We start from the raw sequence: 21,035 nt of genomic DNA, 5'->3' as shown, positions 1-21,035 counted from the left end.
CTGGAGCGTCAGCAGTTCCTGCAAGATGAAGGTATTGATGCTATGGACTGTTCCACTCATTACCCAGACCTGAATTCAATTGAGCACATCTGGGACACCATGTCTTGCTCCATCCACCAACACCACATTGCACCACAGACTGTCGAGATGTTGGTGGATATTTTAGTCCAGGTCTGAGAGGAGATCCCTCAGGAGACCATCTGCCACCTCATCAGGAGCATGCCCAGGCATCGTAGGTAGGTCATACAGGCACATGGAGGCCACAGACACTACTGAGCCTCATTGTGTCTTGTTTTAAGGACATTACATCAAAGTTGGATCAACCTGTAGTGTTTTTTTCCACTTTCATTTGGAGAGCCACTCCAAATCTAGACCTCCATGGTATGATAAATTTGATTTCTATTGATAAGTTTTGTGTGATATCGGTGTCAGCACATTCAACTATGTGAAGAACAAAGTATTTAATAAGATCATTCAGATCCTTCCATCCTTCTGTCAAATGAGGAACCAAACAGCTTCACACTGCAGATCCTATTGGACAGTAGATAAGTGGGGTGGGGAAGTGGCGTCACTAGAAATCACTGCCGCACCTCACCCCCACTGTGATCCATGGGAACCCCACTCCACATGTTTAACAAACCTGATATGACCCAATTTTTTAATGAATAATAAATTTACATAGGATTGTGTAGATTCTATTACTGCTCTTGCTGCTTCCTCTGCCCCTCCCATTACCGGTTGGAACAGCGGTTATCAATCCTCTTTACAGGAAGTGGATGTGAATGAGTGGATTGTGACTGTCTTGTGATGTAACGCATGGGGGTGTCTTGTGAGTGAGTTAGTGTTTGGGTGTGCTTGGTGTGTGTGGGGGGGGGGGGGGGGATTAGGGATAATCAATGGAATGCAAATAATTTCAGGGAATTATTCAATTTCAAGTTGCATATAATTTACATGTAATCTGCATGCAAAGATAACATATTTGCATTTCATTGATCATCCCTAATGGTAATGTATTGTAGCTGGTGTGTGGAGAGGATGGAGGTGACATCCATGGCCTGGCTATTTCTGGTTCATACCACACAGAGGATGGGGTCATTTGGAGGATTTGAAGCCCCCTCTTCTCTGCCACGCCCCTCTGACATCATCTTCCAGTGATCAGAAAGTTGCTGAGTGCAAACCATTCACTTTATATATAAGTATAGGAATGATAGGGTATAGGATAGGATTAATGCGGATGACTCACCTGTTCTGCCCTCTGTAACATTGTCCTCCTCTTTACTTGTCCTCATCATGTAACCCTCCTCCATAGACTGCTGATCACTCCTCACATATGTCTCTTCTTCTTCCTCTTTACTTGTCCTCATCATGTCACCCTCCTCCATAGACTGCTGATTACTCCTCACATATGTCTCTTCTTCCTCTTTAATAGTCTTCATCATGTCACCCTTCTCCATATACTGCTGATCACTCTTCACATATGTCTCTTCTTCTTCCTCTTTAACTGTCAACATGTCACCCTCCTCCATAGACTGCTCATCACAACTCACATTTGTCTCCTCTTCTTCCACTTTAATAATCCTAATCATATTCCCCTCCTCCATAGACTGCTGATCACTCCTCACATATGTCTCTTCTTCTTCCTCTTTTACCACAGCACTTCCATGTATAAGTTCTCCACCCTAAGTGCACAAAGTGAGAGATAATTGAAAATGTGAACACAGATAATAGCATACGCAGAAGGAAACAACGTCACACAGTTTAGGGTCTCTGGGGTCCGTCAGTCCCACCTACCTGATAATGGTGCAGGATGGTGGGATCTTCTTGCGGACAATCGTGGTAATAAAGAGGACCTGTACATCTCGCTGGTGGGTTTCTGTTACTGGATACATCTGTAGGAAATGCACACCGATTGAATACATTATCTCTATGTGTTTATCAGATGATGGGGGATGTAGGTGGACCTCCCATACTGCTCTCTCCTTTACAAGGAATGAAAGTTTCCTTTTACCTGTTGATGTGAGGGGCGGCTGATTCTCCATCATGATGTCCTTGTAGAGGTCTTGTGTCCTTCTAAATACTGCCAATCCTGCATGGAGAAACTGATAGTTACATGCTGACACTTTATAGCAAATCCTAAAATAAATATGCACGGTCTCTTCTTCCTAGAAGAAGACAGCCTGTGTTTCTCTATTGAGCTTCTCTGCCATCTCTGCCATGGCAGTCAGGTGGCACAGGGAGAGACCAAATTACAACTTGTGATTAGACACAGAGGGGGAATTCCAAGACTCCTCAGGACTGTGATTTAAAAAAATGTATTAAACTATTTAGAGTGGACCTAAAATCTTGCACAGGGCAGAAGGAAAACATAGAGAAATATACCCTGCATGTTTTTAGAGAGTTTAGCCTGTCTAATTCCCCCCAGTCTAATTCCAGCCTGGCGTTGCAGCCATAAGGTATACCGATAGGCGTCGGCAGGTCTTAAGTGGTTTTCCATGGAAAGCGGCCTTTCCATGTCACTTCACGGAGGGTGTCTCCGTGAACAGCCGGAGAGCCGCCAATCGCGGCTCGCCGGAAAGATGTAAACACGCAGGGAAGAAATCCCCGCTGTTTACATCACACGGCGCTGCTGCGCAGCAGCGCTGTAAGGCAGATCGGCGATAACCAGCCTCTGATTGGCCGGGGATCGCCGGCATATGATAGGCTGAAGCCTATCCTACAATGCGCAGGACGGATATTCGTCCTGCGCAGCCCATGGAAGGAGAGGGAGGGACGGAGATGAAGGGACCGCCGAAAACGCTGAGGAGGGGGGCTTTGAAGAGCCCCCGCAAAGCGCAGCAAGCCGGCGGCAATCAGACCCCCCCAGCAGGACATCATCCCCCTAGTGGGGAAAAAAGGGGGTAAGTCTGATCGCCCTGGCATAATCCTGATCTGTGCTGCGGGCTGGAGAGTCCACGCAGCACAGATCAGGCAAAACAACCCTGGTCCTTAAGTGGTTAAAGGGGAACTTCAGCCTAAACAAACATACTGTCATTAAGTTACATTAGCTATGATAAGTAAAATAGATAGGTAATATAATCTCTTACCCACCCTGTTTTAAAAGAAAAGACAAATGTTTGTGATGTCATGGGGCAGCCATCTTTTTGGTTGTAAGGAGGTGACAGTGAGCATGAGGCATAGTTCCAACTGTCCTGATCACCCTTTCCAGCTGTGTGCGCAAGGCTTTAAATCTCAAATTTAAGAAAAAAATTGCACCAAAACAGCAGAATGAGAACAACATCAGAAATCCCATCATGCTTTGCACAGCACAAGGGTAAAAATGCCCGGGCAGTTTTCTTTTGTGCAGCTAAAAATTAGGCTTGGCTCCAGAAAAACAAAGTTCTGATGCTGTGAAACACCAAGCTTTTTCAGTGCTGCTGAGTAGATTTTTAGTCTGGAGGTTCACTTTAACTTTGCAGTCCACCAATTGTGCAGGTTCTTGTACTGTACCTCCAATGGGAGGACAGAGTTGGTCCTTTGCAGAAGAGAATGTAGCAGGGCATGCTGGGCTATTTCTGCTATAGAAAACTTCTGATATAGTAAACCACTTTTCCTGGCCTCTTGGAGTTTACTATAACAAGATTATACTGTATAGAAAATAAATAAGTAAAAATAACCTTCACCTCATAAGCCTTCCCGGAAGCACACAAATCAAGCCAGACCCAAGATCTATGCGAAACAGAGTTACCACATGATCTGGGCCTGGAGGGATCCTTTAGAGCAGAGCGGGCACACAGAGTAGCCCCCTCCCCACCCGATTCAAAGAAGAATCTCATTGCTTTATCATGGTAAGATACTGTATTTTTCAGAGCATAAGACACTATAAGACAAACAATGTTAATCCAGCGCGGGAGATTTGGGCACAGCCAGCGCCACCATAGGCCGTAATAGGAATTACAGCTGTAGCAGCGCACAGGGAGTAACTTCAGCGCCGTCAGAAGACAGAGCTGAAGTTACTTTTAAAAACACAATAATTATTTCATTCCCCACCATCCATGGCGGCCTGGAGGGGGAATAGTAATTAACACAGTCGGGACTTGTGCAGAAGCAGGATCAGCCATATACTGTACCGGCTGCATCCTGCGCCCAAGTCTCCTGCACCGATATCTCTCGTACACCTATAAGATATATAAGACGTATAAGATATATTAGACTTATAAAAGATGCACCTAGGTTTAAAGGACAAAAAACAGGGAAAAAGAATATACTAAACCACCATGCGTCCATGGTGCATCTTGTGGATCTTCTCTTCCCCCAATTATTATGTGGGGCAGTGAAAAACCGTAGCGTTCCAGCAGGAGAGGTCTCACCTGGTTGTCTTTTGGCCGGCACAGCGTACACAGCCACGATAAGCTTGCGTCCCTCTATGCCTAGCCGGGGACCGGGCTCTCTGCATCGGCGGAACGGAAGTGACGTCACCCTCCTAGATCCTCCTCGCAACTGTCACTAAGGAGACTAGGACGCTCGCTCTAACACACGCTGGGACTGCGTGGTGAGCAGGGCCTGTTTCTCCACATGCGGATGGATAGTATAAAAAGATAAAAAAACTGCTGGGTATGCGGTATAAGGAGAGGGGAACTAAAATTTAAAGGGAATAAAAGGCTTTATTTAAAATTGACAACGCGTTTCGTGGAAGAACGTCCTCTGCTTTTTCAAGTCAGTAATCCCTACTTACTGACTTGAAAAAGTGGAGGACGTTCTTCCGCGAAATGCGTTGTCAATTTTAAATAAAGCCTTTTATTCCCTTTAAATTTTAGTTCCCCTCTCCTTATACCGCATACCCAGCGTTTTTTTATCTTCTTATACTATCCATCCGCATGTGGAGAAACAGGCCCTGCTCACCACGCAGTCCCAGCGTGTGTTAGAGCGAGCGTCCTGGTCTCCTTAGTGACAGTTGCGAGGAGGATCTAGGAGGGTGACGTCACTTCCGTTCCGCCGATGCAGAGAGCCCGGTCCCCGGCTAGGCATAGAGGGACGCAAGCTTATCATGGCTGTGTACGCTGTGCCGGCCAAAAGACAACCAGGTGAGACCTCTCCTGCTGGAACGCTACATTGTATTTCTGGGAGTCTCAGAGCGCCCCTCTCTTTGTATGTTCCCAATTATTATGTCCCTGTAACCCTCTTGAACCTTTTATGTCTCCCTCATGTGTGCCCCGTGTTCTCAAAAGTGCCGCCTGAGTCCCCATATGTGCCTCCCTCTGTCCTGAGACCTGTGTGTCCCTTGTCTTGAGTCCTGTCTTCTCTCCCATGTCCCATGTCCTCTGTCGCCATGTGTATCTCTCTAGGGGCATCCTACGGCATCTGTGGGGAGTGTGCAGGCGGTGGCTTACTACATAGCAGCACCACAGTGCAGAGATGAGAAGCAGTAATCCTCAGTAGGAAAGCCGCTGGTGGGCCTGTGCTCACAGCCAAAGTCTCTCTCTCTTCACTTCTGCATACGTCACTAATGCGGAACGAAGAGAGAGACTCCAGCTGCAAGCACAAATACTTTGGTCCCAGTCTGCACACTCCCCACAGATGCCGTAGGATGCCCCTAGACGCACACAGGTACAGAGGAGGTGGGCATAGGACAGGGGATGTGGGAGAGAAGACAGGACTGACGAGGACTCATGACAGATGACAGACACTCAGACTAAATTGTTATATTTGGACCATAAGAATGCAGTGATTTCTCCCCCCCCCCCCCCATTCTTGAGGTAGCAAAAGTGCGTTGTGTGGTCTGTAAAATACAGTACAGACAAGCTTAAGATCCTCAACACCTTCAAGGCATGAACAGAGCCCTTATTAGTCCAGGGGGCAGAAATACAAATATTTGATTACTCTGCTGAAGTTACAAGGAGACGCAATCTATTCAGTGCAGCTTGTACAGAACTATACTACAGGAAGATGACGGTCACACTACTGTACCCACGCCAGATATACTGAGGGTCACCAAAAAAGATGGCACCAAGGTATTTTTTAAAGAGTCCCCTGAGACTTTTTGAACACACCCAGCTTGTGCTCTCCAAGAAATTACTCCTTTGGCGGAGAGACGCTCGCTCTCACCAATGGCTGGAGATTCCTGCACTCTTACCACAGGGGGTACACATACTACTCCCCAGTGCATAAGGCTTTATGCCGCATAGACTACTTGTTCTTATCCGCGCCCCTAGTACATAAACATAAGTGAGCAGAAATTACAGACCTTATAATATCGGATCATAGCCCCATCATGATATAACTAACCAAATACCTAAAGGCACTGACATCCTATGGAGGTTACCCCAATACCTGTATGGAGCTTTCATCAGCTCTTACAGAGTTGGTGGGCCGAGTTCATCAGGGATAATGTGGAGCATCAAACTACCTCGATTCTGCATTGGGACACAGATAAGGCAGAGGTAGAATAATATCTTATATAAAAGGGGAAAAAACCAAGAGGGAAAAGAATATATATAGTCAAGGTTGTCAGGGATGCATTTACTACATATAAGGCAAACCCATCTGACTCCACAGGAGAGGTCTGGCTCACAGCTAAAAAAAAGAGGCAGACAAATGGGCCAAAGACAGGGAACTCTTAACTAAGTCATATAGGGTGTAATCACAAGAGGTCAGCGCTCACAGCATAAGTTAAAACAAGCCGGCCAGTTTGCCCTCTCTTCACAAAAAACATAAATAAAAAACAAGAGAAATGGCGCTCTGGCAAAATCACAATGCGTTAAAAGTCCATGTATTGAGGACCTAAAATTATAAAATGTCCATAAGCATCTACAAGTATTTTCTTATGTGCGTGAAAAATGCTCTGCTGCATATCCTATTTCGATTGCATGTGAGTGGACCACCACCAACACCCTTTGTGTGCCACTCACCGCTGTAGTAGACCAACCAATGGTCTATATGCACCTTGGGACCGTTCCCGGGTCGTCCCCCACCTCTCGATCAATGCTCTTTGCAATCCAGATGCAGTATGTCATATACCTCAATAAAAAATGCTCAACATAGCGTAATACTGCTAAAAAACGTTTTAATGATAAAAACCGATTGCACTTACAATCTCCGTATAGGTTTGAAAGTGTGAGTAATTTTGACACGGGCTCTCCCCCGCTTAGGTGGCCGGGCTGGCTGGCTTTGGCTGACCCTGTCGTTTCTCTGCTGCGCATACGGTCGACGCCGGGGTGCCTAGTCGCCTCCTCACCACGCTGCTCTGTGTACAATCCACTTCCGCATTAGACTCCGCGGAGGGCGGAGTCTAATGCGGAAGTGGATTGTACACCTAGCAGCGTGGTGAGGAGGCGACTAGGCACCCCGGCGTCGACCGTATGCGCAGCGGTGAAACAACAGGGTACGATGATACGACCTCTGAGAATTATAAGATCTTAAAAACTGAAATATCTCCCACCTCGATGACAGTATATAACCTAGTCCTGGGGGCCAAGGGTTTCCTCACCTCTAGAAAAGCAGCTTATATAAAATTAATTTACGAGAAAGGGAAGGATCCACTTGAACTGGACTCCTATTGTCCCATTTCCCTAATCAACCAAGACCTCAAAATACTCACTAAGCTAATGGCAGATAGACTCTCACAGTTCTTCCCAGACCTAATACATCCTAATCAGGCAAGCTTAGTGGGAGGAAGAGCAGTAGTAACCAATGCGAGGCAACCCCTGGCGGTACAGGAACATGTCACAGCATAACCCATAACAAAGAAAAAACAGATTTCGGACCCCAATAACACACCTTCTGTGGCAGTTACTTAACCAGGGCTTCTCTCTGCTGCATTTGTGCGTCTCCTTTTCAGACTCCAGGGACCCACAGTCAGTCTTCACCTGCTGAAGCACCACTCGTCAGTTCTAGGACAAAGTTTTCCAGCACGAGAAATGCCAAAGTGCACCCCACCCAAATTCTGCCTGCCCTACAGGTAGCAAATGTGCATAAAGTATCAAATACCCCCCTCCCCCCAGTATAAGTATACATCCCTCCCAGTATAGATAGACTTATGGGTACTTATCTGTTAGCCGGGCGCATCTGGCAGGTGGCACTAATTACTATTCCCCATTCAGGCCGCCATGGATAGTAGGGAAAGATGTAACTCTGGTGGAGTTTTGTCGCCACCTGCCGGATGCGCCCGGCTAACGGATAAGTACCGACTTATGTATCCCCTCCCCCCAGGAAAGTTAGCCTTATGTTTTCCCAGTATAGGAAGCCCTATATCCCCCCAGTATAGTTAGCCAAATTCTCTCTCCCCACCCCCAATGAAGGTAGTCAGGTACCATTCCCCCAAAGCATAGGTAGCCAGAGTTACCCCTCTTATTTTAGGTAGGCAGAGCCCATCTTAGTATTGGTAGCCCATCCCCCCCCAGTATAGGTAGCCCGATTCCTCTCTACCTCTGTATATATGGCCAGAGTCCCCTCCCCACCTCCCCAAAGTACAGGCGGCTGGATTCTAATGTAGTTTAGGTAGCCAGTGTTCCCCCTTAGTATAGGTAGCCAGATTCCCCCCTAAGTATAGGTAGCTAGTTATATTCTTCTCCTCATAGCCGCCTAATGCCCGGAGTTCATTAGTGTAGGTGGCGTGTGACTGGTACGCAAGGATAGAAATGTCACATGATGAGACGCGCCTACAACAGCCATGGAGACCGGCTGGGAGTGGTGCTGGGGAGAGGAAGCTGAGCCTGTGAGGGAACCTGCACAGGAGAGATCTCCACTCACAGCTCTGCAATTACCGTGGCCTGGGAGGGGTGGCACTCTGGGCTTCTGGCTGGAGAATTACTGGCAAATGATGTGCAGCTACAAATTAAATACCTGCATCCGGGATTTTTACATAAAATACCAGCCGAGCCAGCGAAATACCAGCTGGTTGGCAACACTAGTCACAGCAGTCATATAAAAGTCTCTTGTATAACAATTACTTCAAGGTTGATGGTGATCAGGATAGTGACAGGTGTACTATGACCTCCTCTGTAACAAAGTATGTCTACCCCGACCTCTGCTCTGCTCAATATATAACAACAATCACACAATTACCTCTTCCAACAATATATGCTCTCCACCTCCTGCAACTTCTCGTCGTTACATCATTTCCTATCTTTGTCTTAATTACTTCCTGCCTGTGCGTTCCACCTGGGAGAGGAGAGGTCTCCATCTTGTGGCGTAAAGGCTAACTGCAGCCTCTTGTGAAATCACCTGCACTTATGAGAATAATCTATTATTATTAATAATACATGGAATCTGCACATTAAAGAGTACTTCCAGTGTAAAAGGCAGAGCCCATCATCTAAGGATTTGTCTTAAAGGGTACCCGAGGGGAGAGGGATATGGAGGCTGACATGTTTGTTTCCTTTCAAATAATACATATTGCCTGGCTTTACTGCTGATTCTCTAACTCTAATACTTTAAGCCATAGACCCTGAACAAGCATGGCAGATCAGAGGTCTATGACAAATCTTACAAGATTAGCTGCATGCTTGTTTCAAGTATGTAATTTAGACCCTACTAATCAGAAAGATCAGTAGGACAGCTAGGCAACTGCTATTGTTTAAAATGAAATACATATGGTAGCTTCCATAGGTCTCACACCTATCTTCTTTTAATGCTGCCAATATCAAATTGTCATGAGGTTTAATAAGTCACCTGCTTGACTGTAATTAATTAATCCTCATGTACTTCCAAAGACAAGTGGATCCGCACTGCATGCACCTGAGTTGGTGCTTACGCATGCATAGTATGGATGCACCCAGGGACACAAGTACTACTGAGGGCACACTCCTCCAGTCGCAGGCTCAAAGCACTCTCACGGTCACGGGCAGCCTCAGTCCATCCGTGTCTGTGCCACGGTCCTCTTCCTGGCTGTCAGCCACATATCACTCCTCCTTCCTCTCTGGGTGACCGAAACTTTAAAGTAATAGTTGGGTCTGGCCAGGGAGTAAATCAATACGCGCCGAGAGCCCCACTCTTCCTGCCCTGAACCCCTGCGGGTCCAATCACTTTAAAGGACATTATTCCCGCAGTTTGATTGGCCCAATAGGCTACCTATCACTTGACAGGAAGCGATTGGAGCCACAGGGACTCAGGGCAGGACGAGCGGAGCTCTCATCATTGCCACTTAGCAGGCATATGTTCGTAGCACTCGCTATGCCACACTGATAAGGTGTGTTAACACTGATAAGACATGTTAACTCCGATAAGGCATGTTATTTGTCTTAGTGAATCAAGGCTAATGTTTACCGATTGCGGTTAGGGACACTATGACTGTGACATTTTGTCAAATAAAATATTTCCACGAGATATAACCCATATACCATGATGTGTAATTAGCAAAGTGGCAGCTGCTAAACAGTGGCTGTTGCTGCTGCTGGCACAGTGGTGGCTGCTATTCAGTGGCTGTTGCTGCTGCTGGGACAGTGGCAGCTGCTAATCGGTGGCTGTTACTGCTGCTGGCACAGTGGCAGCTGCTAATCAGTGGCTGTTACTGCTGCTGGCACAGGGGCAGCTGCTATTCAGTGGCTGTTGCTGCTGCTGGCACAGTGGCAGCTGCTAATCGGTGGCTGTTACTGCTGCTGGCACAGTGGGAGCTGCTAATCAGTGGCTGTTACTGCTGCTGGCACAGTGGCAGCTGCTAATCAATGGCTGTTACTGCTGCTGGCACAGTGGCTGTTATTGCTGCTGTCACAGCGGCAGCTGCTTATCAGTGGTTGTTACTGCTGCTGGCACAGTGGGAGCTGCTAATCAGTGGCTGTTAAGTGGCTGTTACTGCTGCTGGCACAGTGGCAGCTGCTTATCAGTGGTTGTTACTGCTGCTGGCACAGTGGCAGCTGCTAATCGATGGCTGTTACTGCTGATGGCACAGTGGGAGCTGCTAATCAGTGGCTGTTACTGCTGCTGGCACAGTGGCAGCTGCTAATCGATGGCTGTTACTGCTGCTGGCACAGTGGCTGTTATTGCTGCTTCCAGGGTAGACTTTGGACATGCCTGCTCTGTGGGATCCAAAGACATCAGTTATAGGAGAGTATCTAACCTGAAGGTTGCTTTACACCGCATTCTGAATTATTATGCAAATTAGATTTGTCTCTGATTTTCCTGAATAGTTGATGCAAGTGGCAGTAAGCATTATTGCATGAGTCATCCAGTCATTAGAGTATAATTCAAATGTTACTGAACAAACTTCCTAATGATAATGGTATGTTTTTCAAAAATAAAAAACTAAAAATGCACTGTACGAAATTATTATGCACAACAGAGTTTCAAAACATTGTATTGGTTGTAACTGAAAATGGTCATTTGTTGGATTTGTAGCAATAGGAGGTCGTATTTACTGGAATAAAAAGCTATTTCAATCAAAAACACCTTAACAAGTCAAGTAACATGTGAACATAGGACCACTAATTTGAGAACAGCTACACAATTCTTACACCAATTGATCTTGTGAGCTTTTGGAGAGCTTTGCTTGAATTTCTTTGCAGGATGTCAGAATAGCCTCCCAGAGCTGCTGTTTGGATGTGAACTGCCTTCCACTCTAATAGATCTTTTGCATGAAGTTGCTGTGACAGGATATGTGGTCACCCTCCAATTTCTGTTCCCTTTGCTGCAGTTTACCATTCAGCCTCAGACCCTGAGGTAATCTTGAAGGCATTCAGAACTGCAGGCAAAGTAACCTTTTGGATTGGTAGGTGAGTACACAAACAGTCCAATTTCGATTGTATGTACAATTGATACAATCTGCAATCTCATATAGAAACCAGGTCACTGCCACCAATTCGCAGTTTAGCGTGCGAATAAGAAAAGGCTAACTCTAGCTAAATCCTGTAGGAAAAGGGGTTAATTCAACAACCTTTCTAGAGATAGCAAAAATAACAATAAAACGGTTATGGTAACGTTTGTCTCAGGAGATGGGGAATTCTTTGGGGAGCTTTTTTTCAGAACAAGCATTTTATTGAAAAAAAAAATATGCATAAACTAAACATAGCAATTGAAACAAATCAGCACAGTAAAAGTAATACGGATATGAAAATAACTGAGTATGATGTCATAATATAAGGGAAGACACCGAGAGCCCAGTATAGTGTAGTATGTACTGTAAATTGGGTATGGAAGGTAAGTATAGGTAGATTGTACTCACAAACAAGGGTTACCGTCCAGGTAACCACTATGAAGGCAGGTGAGGAGATTAGACCTGTCCCCACTCAGGATTAAGAAGTCGCTCTCTGTAGATCGGGAAAAAAGAAGAAGTCCCCTCCACCAGGGGTGGAAACAACTGCAAAAGTAGTACAGAGGCGCCAACAGGGTAAAAACAATATTTCTTTAAAATGGATAAAATGAAGTAGGTAGTGGTAGACTTACCCCTCCAAAACAGACACAAAAATTGCTGTTTTAAGCAAAAATCAGTTTATTTACATACTCCGAAAAATCAGTTTATTTACATACTCCGAGTACTCGGAGTATGTAAATAAACTGATTTTTGCTTAAAACAGCAATTTTTGTGTCTGTTTTGGAGGGGTAAGTCTACCACTACCTACTTCATTTTATCCATTTTAAAGAAATATTGTTTTTACCCTGTTGGCGCCTCTGTACTACTTTTGGAGTATGATGTCATGAGCAGTTTGTGGCAGTTTACTGTGCCCTTTGCGATAAGTCCAGATGAAAGGATATAATAGTCCAGTTATGGAATGTTCTGTGGATACAAGTCCATGGATAACAGTCACTCCTGGACGTTATATGGATGGCTGGGGTCTTCTCTCTGCCATCTTGTGTCCATCAGGTTTTAACCCTTTCTCTGCTGGAGGGTGGAGATTGTAAAAGGAGATAGGCTGTGTCTGCTACCTGACCCTTCTCCACCCCTCTGTCATGATAGGCAGAATATCATATTTCCTTTCAAATAAAACAATATATCTGTTACCGCAGGTGGCAGAAAGACGCTATGTATTTCAACTACCTCCAGCTCGGGTTTAAGGCATATCTGATAATTTTTACATGCTTGGCATCTATGGAACATAGAGCAAAATTACCATTCTTTTATTCAAGGTGAATTAAAAGTCATTTCCCAGTATCATGCTATGTGTAGGCATGTGGTTAAGGAATTTATGACCGGGGTCTGCACTTCTCTTTCTTTGATGTAGAGTGGGGAACCTGCTTGGGGGAGTTTTATTGCCCCCAATAAGATAAACAGCCCTTTCCTGTGGAGCAGAGAGTGACTAGTTTGAAATGAAAACTGTTTTTCTTCTAAGCAAAGTTACAAAGTTAAATGGGCAGTTATATAAAAGTCTCTTGTATGGCAATTACTTCAAGGGGATGATCAGGATAGTGACAGATGTACTATGACCTCCTCTGTCCACCCCGACCTCTGCTCTGCTCAATATATAAGAAGAATCACACAATTACCTCTTCCAACAACGTCTCCTCTTCTCTTCCTGCAACTTCTTGTTCTGCTGTGTTACATCACATCCTGTCTGTGGCTTCATTACTTCCTGTCTGTGCAGTTCACCTGAGAGCTGTGATGTCTCTATCTTGTGGTGAATAGGCTAACCACAGCCTCTGATTCTGGATTCATCTACACTCAGCTATCTAAAAGTAGCCATCCACTGAAGTACAGTACATTCATGTCATTTGCCGTTACTAGCCTTTTTGTCACCCCGTGCAAGATATCCTGCGTCAATTACACACTATAGAACAGATCCCATATGATATAAACAGGCCCAATCCACCCATGATGCCACCTGAATTGCGTGTGTCAGGTGGCGTGTATTGTAGTGTTGAGTATCTACAGGGTATCATGCATTATAGTGTTGAGTCCTAGGTTTGAACCTTGTCTCAGACAAAATCTGCGTGAAGTTTTTCTCTTCCCACAGGTTTCATACCGATAGTTCACATTCCTCTGACATCTCCAAAACACATACATTAACTGGCTTCCCCCAAAACAAGCCTATAGTGAAAACATTAGACTATGACTATGGTAGGAATTAGATTGTAAGTCCATTTGAGGAGAGTCAGTGATCCTGGCTAGGGCCAGTACCTATTCATTAAGAAGTCCTTGGCCAAGACTTCCTAACACTGCAGGTTGGCCCCTTGAGTGCACCCTTAGTGGCTACAGCTCTTGACGCTTTCTGTCAAACAGGAGAAAAGCGCAACACAAATGTTAACATTATTATTTTTATATGACTTTATAAAGTGCTGCTAAAGATTTCAGTAATATATAAATACATAATAATAATAATATGATAGGACACTAGACTATGACTATGTTAGGATTCAATTGTGAGCTCCTCTAAAGACAATGACATTACTGTGCTCTCTGCAAAGTGCTGCAGAAGATGTGAGGGCTATATAAAAACATACTTACTAATACAAACTTACTTATACAGTAATAATATGGCAGGACATTAGGCTACTATGATTATGGTAAGGATTAAATTGTGAGCTCCTGTGATACCAGTCAGTGACATGACTATGTACTCTGTAAAGTGCTGCAGAAGATGTCAGTGCTATGTAAAAACCAGGACTGTGGAGTCAGAGAAATTTTTGTGTGCCTGGAGTCAGGGTTCTTTCATTCGGAGTTGGAGTCAGATGATTTTTGTACCAAATCCACAGCCCTGATAAAAAGATAACACGAATAATATGGTAGGGCAACAGACTATATAGTAGGGATTAGATTGTGAGCTCCTCTGAGGACAATCAGTGATGTCATGTTATGTACTCTGTTAACTGCTGCAGAAGATGTCAGTGGTATATAAATATATAATAATATCATAGGACATAGGAAGGGGAATACCAGAGGGATGGAGAGAGGGGATGGAGAATATGGAAAAAAGAGCAGTAGTGGTGTAGCTAAGAAGTTGTGGGCCCCAGTGCAAGATTTACAGTACATTGGGCCCCCCAAGCCCTCTATGCATAACAATTCATATGGAGTGAAAAAACCAATCAAGAACAACCACAGTGTCAGAGGTGCAAGAAGGGGATGGGAAACAGTGTGTTAATGATCACTACTATTGAAAGCATCTATAGAAGTGACTATTATTAGCACAGGACCAATAAAGAGCTAATACTGTGGTTGAGGGTGGGCCCCCATGCAGTCACAACCTCTGCACCACCTATTGCTATGCCACTGGAGACCAGCAGGATAATCACAGGGTATTAGACACAGGAACTTTTCAGCCTCTATTACAAAGGCAAGGCATGTAAATAACAGTTACTTGTAACCTGCTACAGTGCTTCTGATCCTGTCTCATCTCCTGTCACTACAGGAATAGTAAACTAAAGCTTTTTTTTTAACTACGATCGCATATACATGTGTCTTTTATTGGGAAGATCCACCACTCTCTCCCATTTCTATCAATTTTATAAGGCTTGTTTTTGTTCTTTTGGCGTCTCCGTTTCAGTTGTTCCACATTTGCTTATTTAAATTAACGCCTCTTCTCAATCTCCTCAACCACAAATTTTGTGAGGTATACATGCCTGAGCAAAACATTTCAGTGGATGAGATCCTTGTTCCCTTCCATGGCCAGCTAGCCCTAAAACAGTACATCCCCAGCAAACATGCCAGGTATGGGGTTAAGCTATACAAGCTAAGCGAGAACAGGACTGGATATACATATTCTTTCAATGTATATGGAGGAAAATTCAGTGTGCTTGAGCCTGCTGGGTACCCATCTAAACTTTTGTGGAAGCAATCAATAGAACAGGAAATCCGGCACTGCAGTGCATAAATGTGGTTTAATTCAATGTAGGACTCAGCAATGACATTCCATATTGCACTTATCTGGTTGTGGCAAATACGGGCCTGCCATCAGGTAAGATGGATGGCAACGGGTGACAACGGACAGCCTAACAGCCATTTCACACAGTGATGCTTCTTCTGAGGATTAACCACACCCAGCACTCTGCAGGTTTATTTCCGGGTTTGCATGGAAGGGGGGGATTGGGGGAAGGGGAGGCAGAGTAAGTGTTGCCGCCCATTGTGTTCCTGCCTGCTGGTGCTTGGCTGAGCCTGCAATACTCGCTCACCAGCCAGTGAGGGGGAGGAGACTGAAGTCATGATGGTGTCTCATGTAAACACAGCGACCAGTGTATTTGCCGGCTCTTAAACGGAACCTTAACTGAGAAGGATGTGGATTTTTCCTTTTAAAATACTACCAGTTGCCTGACTCTCCTGCTGATCTTGTGTCTCTAATACTTTCAGCCACAGCCCCTCAACAAGCATGCAGATCAGGTGCTCTGAGTGAAGTCAGACTGGATTAGCTGCATGCTTGTTTCAGGTCTGTGATTCAGACACTGCTGCAGCCAAAGATATCAGCAGGACTTCTAGGCAATTGGTATTGTTTAAAAGGAAATATCCACGTCCTTCTCAGTTTAAGTTACCTTTAAGGATATTAACCCTATAGTACACAACTCTTCCGCTGCCAGACCACCTCTAATATCATGATCTAGCTGCAACTGAAATAACGTTTTCCTCCTGATTATAGAAGAGGACTTGCATGACATGAAGCCGGATTGATCAGGATGCACAATCGATAAAATAACCTGTTTCAGTCTGTTGGAAAAGACAAGGATCTGGCTCTTTATGGAGAGCACTCCAGCGGATACAGTTTTAATAAAAGAACAATTAGCACATCATAGAAAGATGGAGGCAGAAACCACTCAGCGCAACAGGATTCTATTATTTTTATTTACAGTAAAAGCTTCTGACAGATTATAAACCTCAAAGTTATCCAGCGTCCGTTTCTCCATAAATTCCCCAGGGCTCTTGCCCTCAGGGAAACTGATAAAACGAAGGTTATTCATGTGTAATCGGTTCTCAGTGTCCTCAGACTTACTAGGATTTCCATCGGATTGGGCTTTTAGGACATGGACCTCTCTCCCCTCGCGCCCTCCAAATCAGAAATTCTGGACTCCATGGGACTGATTCACAAAGCTCCTCTGTTCAATCATCTCACCATACTTATTAACTCCAAATTTATCTCTCCTATGTTAACTTTACGTATTACTTGTCTTACATTTCCCACACTCAGCAAAAATGGCAGGCTAACAGTGATTTACGTCCAAAACATTTCCCACACACAGCACATGAATAGGGCTTCACACCAGTGTGAGATCTCTCATGTGTGACAAGATTTGATTTTTGTACAAAACACTTTCCACACTCAGCACATGCATAGGGCTTCTCACCAGTGTGAGATCTCATATGTATGATAAGATGGGCTTTAAATCCAAAACATTTCCCACACACAGCACATGAATGGGGCTTCTCACTAGTGTGAGTTTTCCCATGCCTGTTAAGTTCTGATTTCTGTATAAAACATTTCCCACACTCAGCACATGAATAGGGCTTCTCACCAGTGTGAGTTTTCCCATGCCTGTTAAGTTCTGATTTCTGTATAAAACATTTCCCACAAACAGCACAAGAATAGGGCTTCTCACCAGTGTGAGATCTCTCATGTGTGACAAGATTTGGTTTCTGTACAAAACATTTCCCACACTCAGCACATGAATAGGGCTTCTCACCTGTGTGATATCTCATATGTGTGACAAGATGGGATTTAAATCTAAAACATTTCCCACACTCCGCACATGCATAGGGCTTCTCACCAGTGTGAGATCTCTTGTGTGAGACAAGATGTGATTTATAACCAAAACATTTCCCACACACAGAACACGAATAAGGCTTCTCACCAGTGTGAGATCTCTTATGTTCAATAAGTTCTGATTTCCGTGTAAGACATTTCCCACACTCACTACATGAATAAGGCTTTTCACCAGTATGAGATCTTTTATGTCTCACAAGGTTTGCACTTTGCCTAAAACATTTCCCACACTCAGTACAGGAATAGGGCTTCTCACCGGTGTGAGATCTCTCATGTATGACAAGAGCTAATTTCCTAACAAAACATTTCCCACACTCAGCACAGGAATAGGGCTTGTCACCAGTGTGAGATCTCTCATGTATGACAAGGTTTCCTTTCTGCCCAAAACGTTTCCCACAGATGGCACATGAATAGGGCTTCTCACCTGTGTGAGATCTCCCATGTCTGACAAGAGCTGATTTCTTAACAAAACATTTCCCACATGTGGAACAGGAATAAGACCCTCCAGCAGAGGGAGAGCTCTGTTGGTTATGAGTCCTCTTGGGGTTAGACAGGTGAGGGGTGTTTGGGGGAATATTATTTGGGATAATCATGATATTTGCTGAAGATTTTTGTCCAATTGCATCATCATATATAAAACATTTCCCAGACTCTGCACATGAATAGGGCTTTTCACCAATGTGAGATCTTTTATTATGTGTGACTAGGCTTGATTTATGCCTAAAACATTTCCCACACTCGGCACATGAATAGGGCTTCTCACCAGTGTGAGATCTCTCATGTTCGACAAGGTTTCCTTTACGCCTAAAACTTTTCCCACACTCAGCACAGGAATAGGGCTTATCACCGGTGTGAGATATCTCATGTCTGACAAGATTTGATTTCTGTACAAAACACTTCCCACACTCAGCACATGAATAGGGCCTCTCACCAGAGTGACATCTCTCATGTTTGACAAGGTCTGATTTCTGTATAAAACCTTTCCCACACTCAGCACATGAATACGGCTTGTCACCAGTGTGACATCTCTCATGTGTGACAAGATGTGATTTCCATACAAAACATTTCCCACATGTGGAACAGGAATAAGATCCTCCAGCAGGGGGAGAGCTGTTCTGGGTATGAGCTCCCTCAGGGTTAGACAGGTGAGGGGAGTCTGGGCGAATATTTGGGGTAACCAGGATATCTGCAGGAGACTCTTGACCAGTGACATCATCATCATCCGTTGTACAGTCTGTGGATACAGAGAGATGAGTCTCTGAGAGGTTCTTGATGCCGGGACTCCGCCCTACAAGTAGAGAAACATCATCACTGCCTGTTAGAGAATTCTGAGGGGAGGAACAATTATCATTAGGGAGGGTCAGTGAGCTGCTGATAACTCCAAGTTGATGCAAAGATGATGCAAATTGGAAATGGGCCAGATGCAGCATCTGCGTAACTCTGAATATCATTAGCATATAATTTGCACCAGCTCAGAGTTATTGGCATGTCACTGACTATTGCTAGTTATCAGAAGGTTGTGCTCATTACAGGCAGCCAATCACATGACATAACTTTGGCCTAATAAAAGACATGTAGGTAATCAGCGCCCTCCAGTGCTTGTCCCAATCACCATTGTAACCACAATAATTAAGGCTAAACAATACTATGTCCTTATATTGCAGCACAGTCCCGGCAGGGAAATCCCAGTAAAATCTACAATCATGATGATCCTCTGGAACTGATGAGCTGAGGTGACCAGCGATACACATTGGTGGAGCCTGGGAGATGGACTCATAATGGTAGTTCTGAGACACTTGGCAGCATGTGGTCCCAGAACATGGACTGTTTACTGTACAAAGTGCTGTTACAAGTCACTGCATGTGAGCGCCATTCTTTCTATCTCTTCAATAAAGGTGGTGTTACACTATGTGGGCTTGTATTGAGTTTTACTAGTTCGAATTCCAAGGTTTATACCCATTAAAGTTCCTGACATTTTTCGACAATGAAGCTGTGTCTCTTTTGATACACCTGTAAGTTTTTAATTACTTATACCATGTTAGTGATAGTGGACCTTCCTGTTTAATATGATACCACTTAAGGCATATTTCATTACTAGCGGGGCAAGTGGCGGACCACTATCCCCAGCCAGCACGTCTGTAGTGATTGGATGCGTTTGGCAGGGCCAAGGTTCGGGGGCCCTAATGTTGTGCAGATGCATTTCTAAGCAATGGCAGAGCAATGAATTGAAAGAGCATTGGGGCCCAAAACTGTTACCCTAGTGATCTCATCTGATAGCTAGAGGTAGCAGTCATTAAAGTTATATAAAACGGTATGGGTATAACAGGGGTTGACAAGGGGTTAATAAACTAGGCTTGGCGGGGGTAAAACTTAAAGGAACACTATCAACGTTTGACTTTTTTCTGATCCCCCTTTAATAGGCAGAAGGGAGTTAATAATGACACATAGATGTGTTTTTTTTTCTTTCACTACCACTGTCACTTTATTAGATCTGCACTGCGAGGTAACAAGATTAGAAGCTTTCTGCCTCTGCCCTATCCTGCTTGGATAAACAATCCACACTATGCTGTGCGCAGGCAGACTTGCCCAATCTTGCAGACTATAAGAAGTTCACCATTCATTGAAAATCTTAGTAGAGCTGCCCGCCCCCAGCACAGCGTGAATTAATTGTTTATTCAAGCAGGACATGGCAGTAGCAGAGAGCTTCTAATCTTGTTGCCTTACAGTGCAAAGCCCCATCACCTGTCAGTGACTCCACTCCTAGCACTGCATATGAAAGATCTGATAAAGTGACAGTGGTAGTAAAAGAAAAAAAAAAAAAAAACTCTATGTGTCATTACTAACTCCCTTCTGCTCATTGACGGGGATTAGAAAAAAAAAAAAGTTGAAATTTGATAGTGTTTCTCTAATTGAAAAAAAAACAACAACAAATAACACTTTTACACAGGAATGTACTTGTCGGACTTCAGATTTTAATCTTGGATGAAGCTACATCATGTTAGGATGAGGAATCTACATCCAAGAACGGAAAGCAGTTAAAGGGAACCAACCACTACTTTTGTTTCCTGGTTTGTTTCCGGACAGTGGTGTAGTGGTTAGCGCTCTTGCCTTGCAAACGCTAGGTCCCCGGTTCTAATTCCAGCCAGCTCAACGTCTGCAAAGAGTTTGTATGTTCTCCCCATGTCCATGTGGGTTTCCTCCGGGCAATCCGGTTTCTGTAACGATTGGTGTCAGCAAGAGGCACAAATATCTGATTAAGTGGTGATATACAGAATCACCACTAATGCAGATATGTTAGAGTGAAATAGTCAGTATCTTCCTGATGGTAAATCAGCGGAAGGCTCACTAACACGGTAAGTGCCTGAAATGATCTACTCAGACCAGTGTCACACACCGAACCTTGATTATTGGGGATCCGCAGTATCGCCAATAATACAAGGATAGACCCGA

General features: G+C 44.5%; 1 protein-coding gene across 1 annotated transcript in view; it reads right to left on the bottom strand.

Annotated features, from left to right (window-relative positions):
• LOC137537100 (zinc finger protein 721-like) overlaps positions 1-21,035 on the bottom strand; it is a 57,342-nt gene that overhangs the window by 3,922 nt on the left and 32,385 nt on the right. Inside the window, exons 5-9 of the mRNA XM_068259239.1 lie at positions 17,014-18,873; positions 9,040-9,135; positions 2,009-2,086; positions 1,792-1,889; positions 1,244-1,679 (exon numbers count right to left, since the gene is read on the bottom strand). Coding sequence (XP_068115340.1) covers positions 1,244-1,679; positions 1,792-1,889; positions 2,009-2,086; positions 9,040-9,135; positions 17,014-18,873 — 2,568 coding nt within the window. The remainder of the gene's footprint in view (positions 1-1,243; positions 1,680-1,791; positions 1,890-2,008; positions 2,087-9,039; positions 9,136-17,013; positions 18,874-21,035) is intronic.

Source organism: Hyperolius riggenbachi, chromosome 10, assembly GCF_040937935.1.
Source record: "Hyperolius riggenbachi isolate aHypRig1 chromosome 10, aHypRig1.pri, whole genome shotgun sequence".
NCBI lineage: Eukaryota > Metazoa > Chordata > Amphibia > Anura > Hyperoliidae > Hyperolius > Hyperolius riggenbachi.
This window is presented reverse-complemented; position numbering and strand designations above follow the sequence as displayed.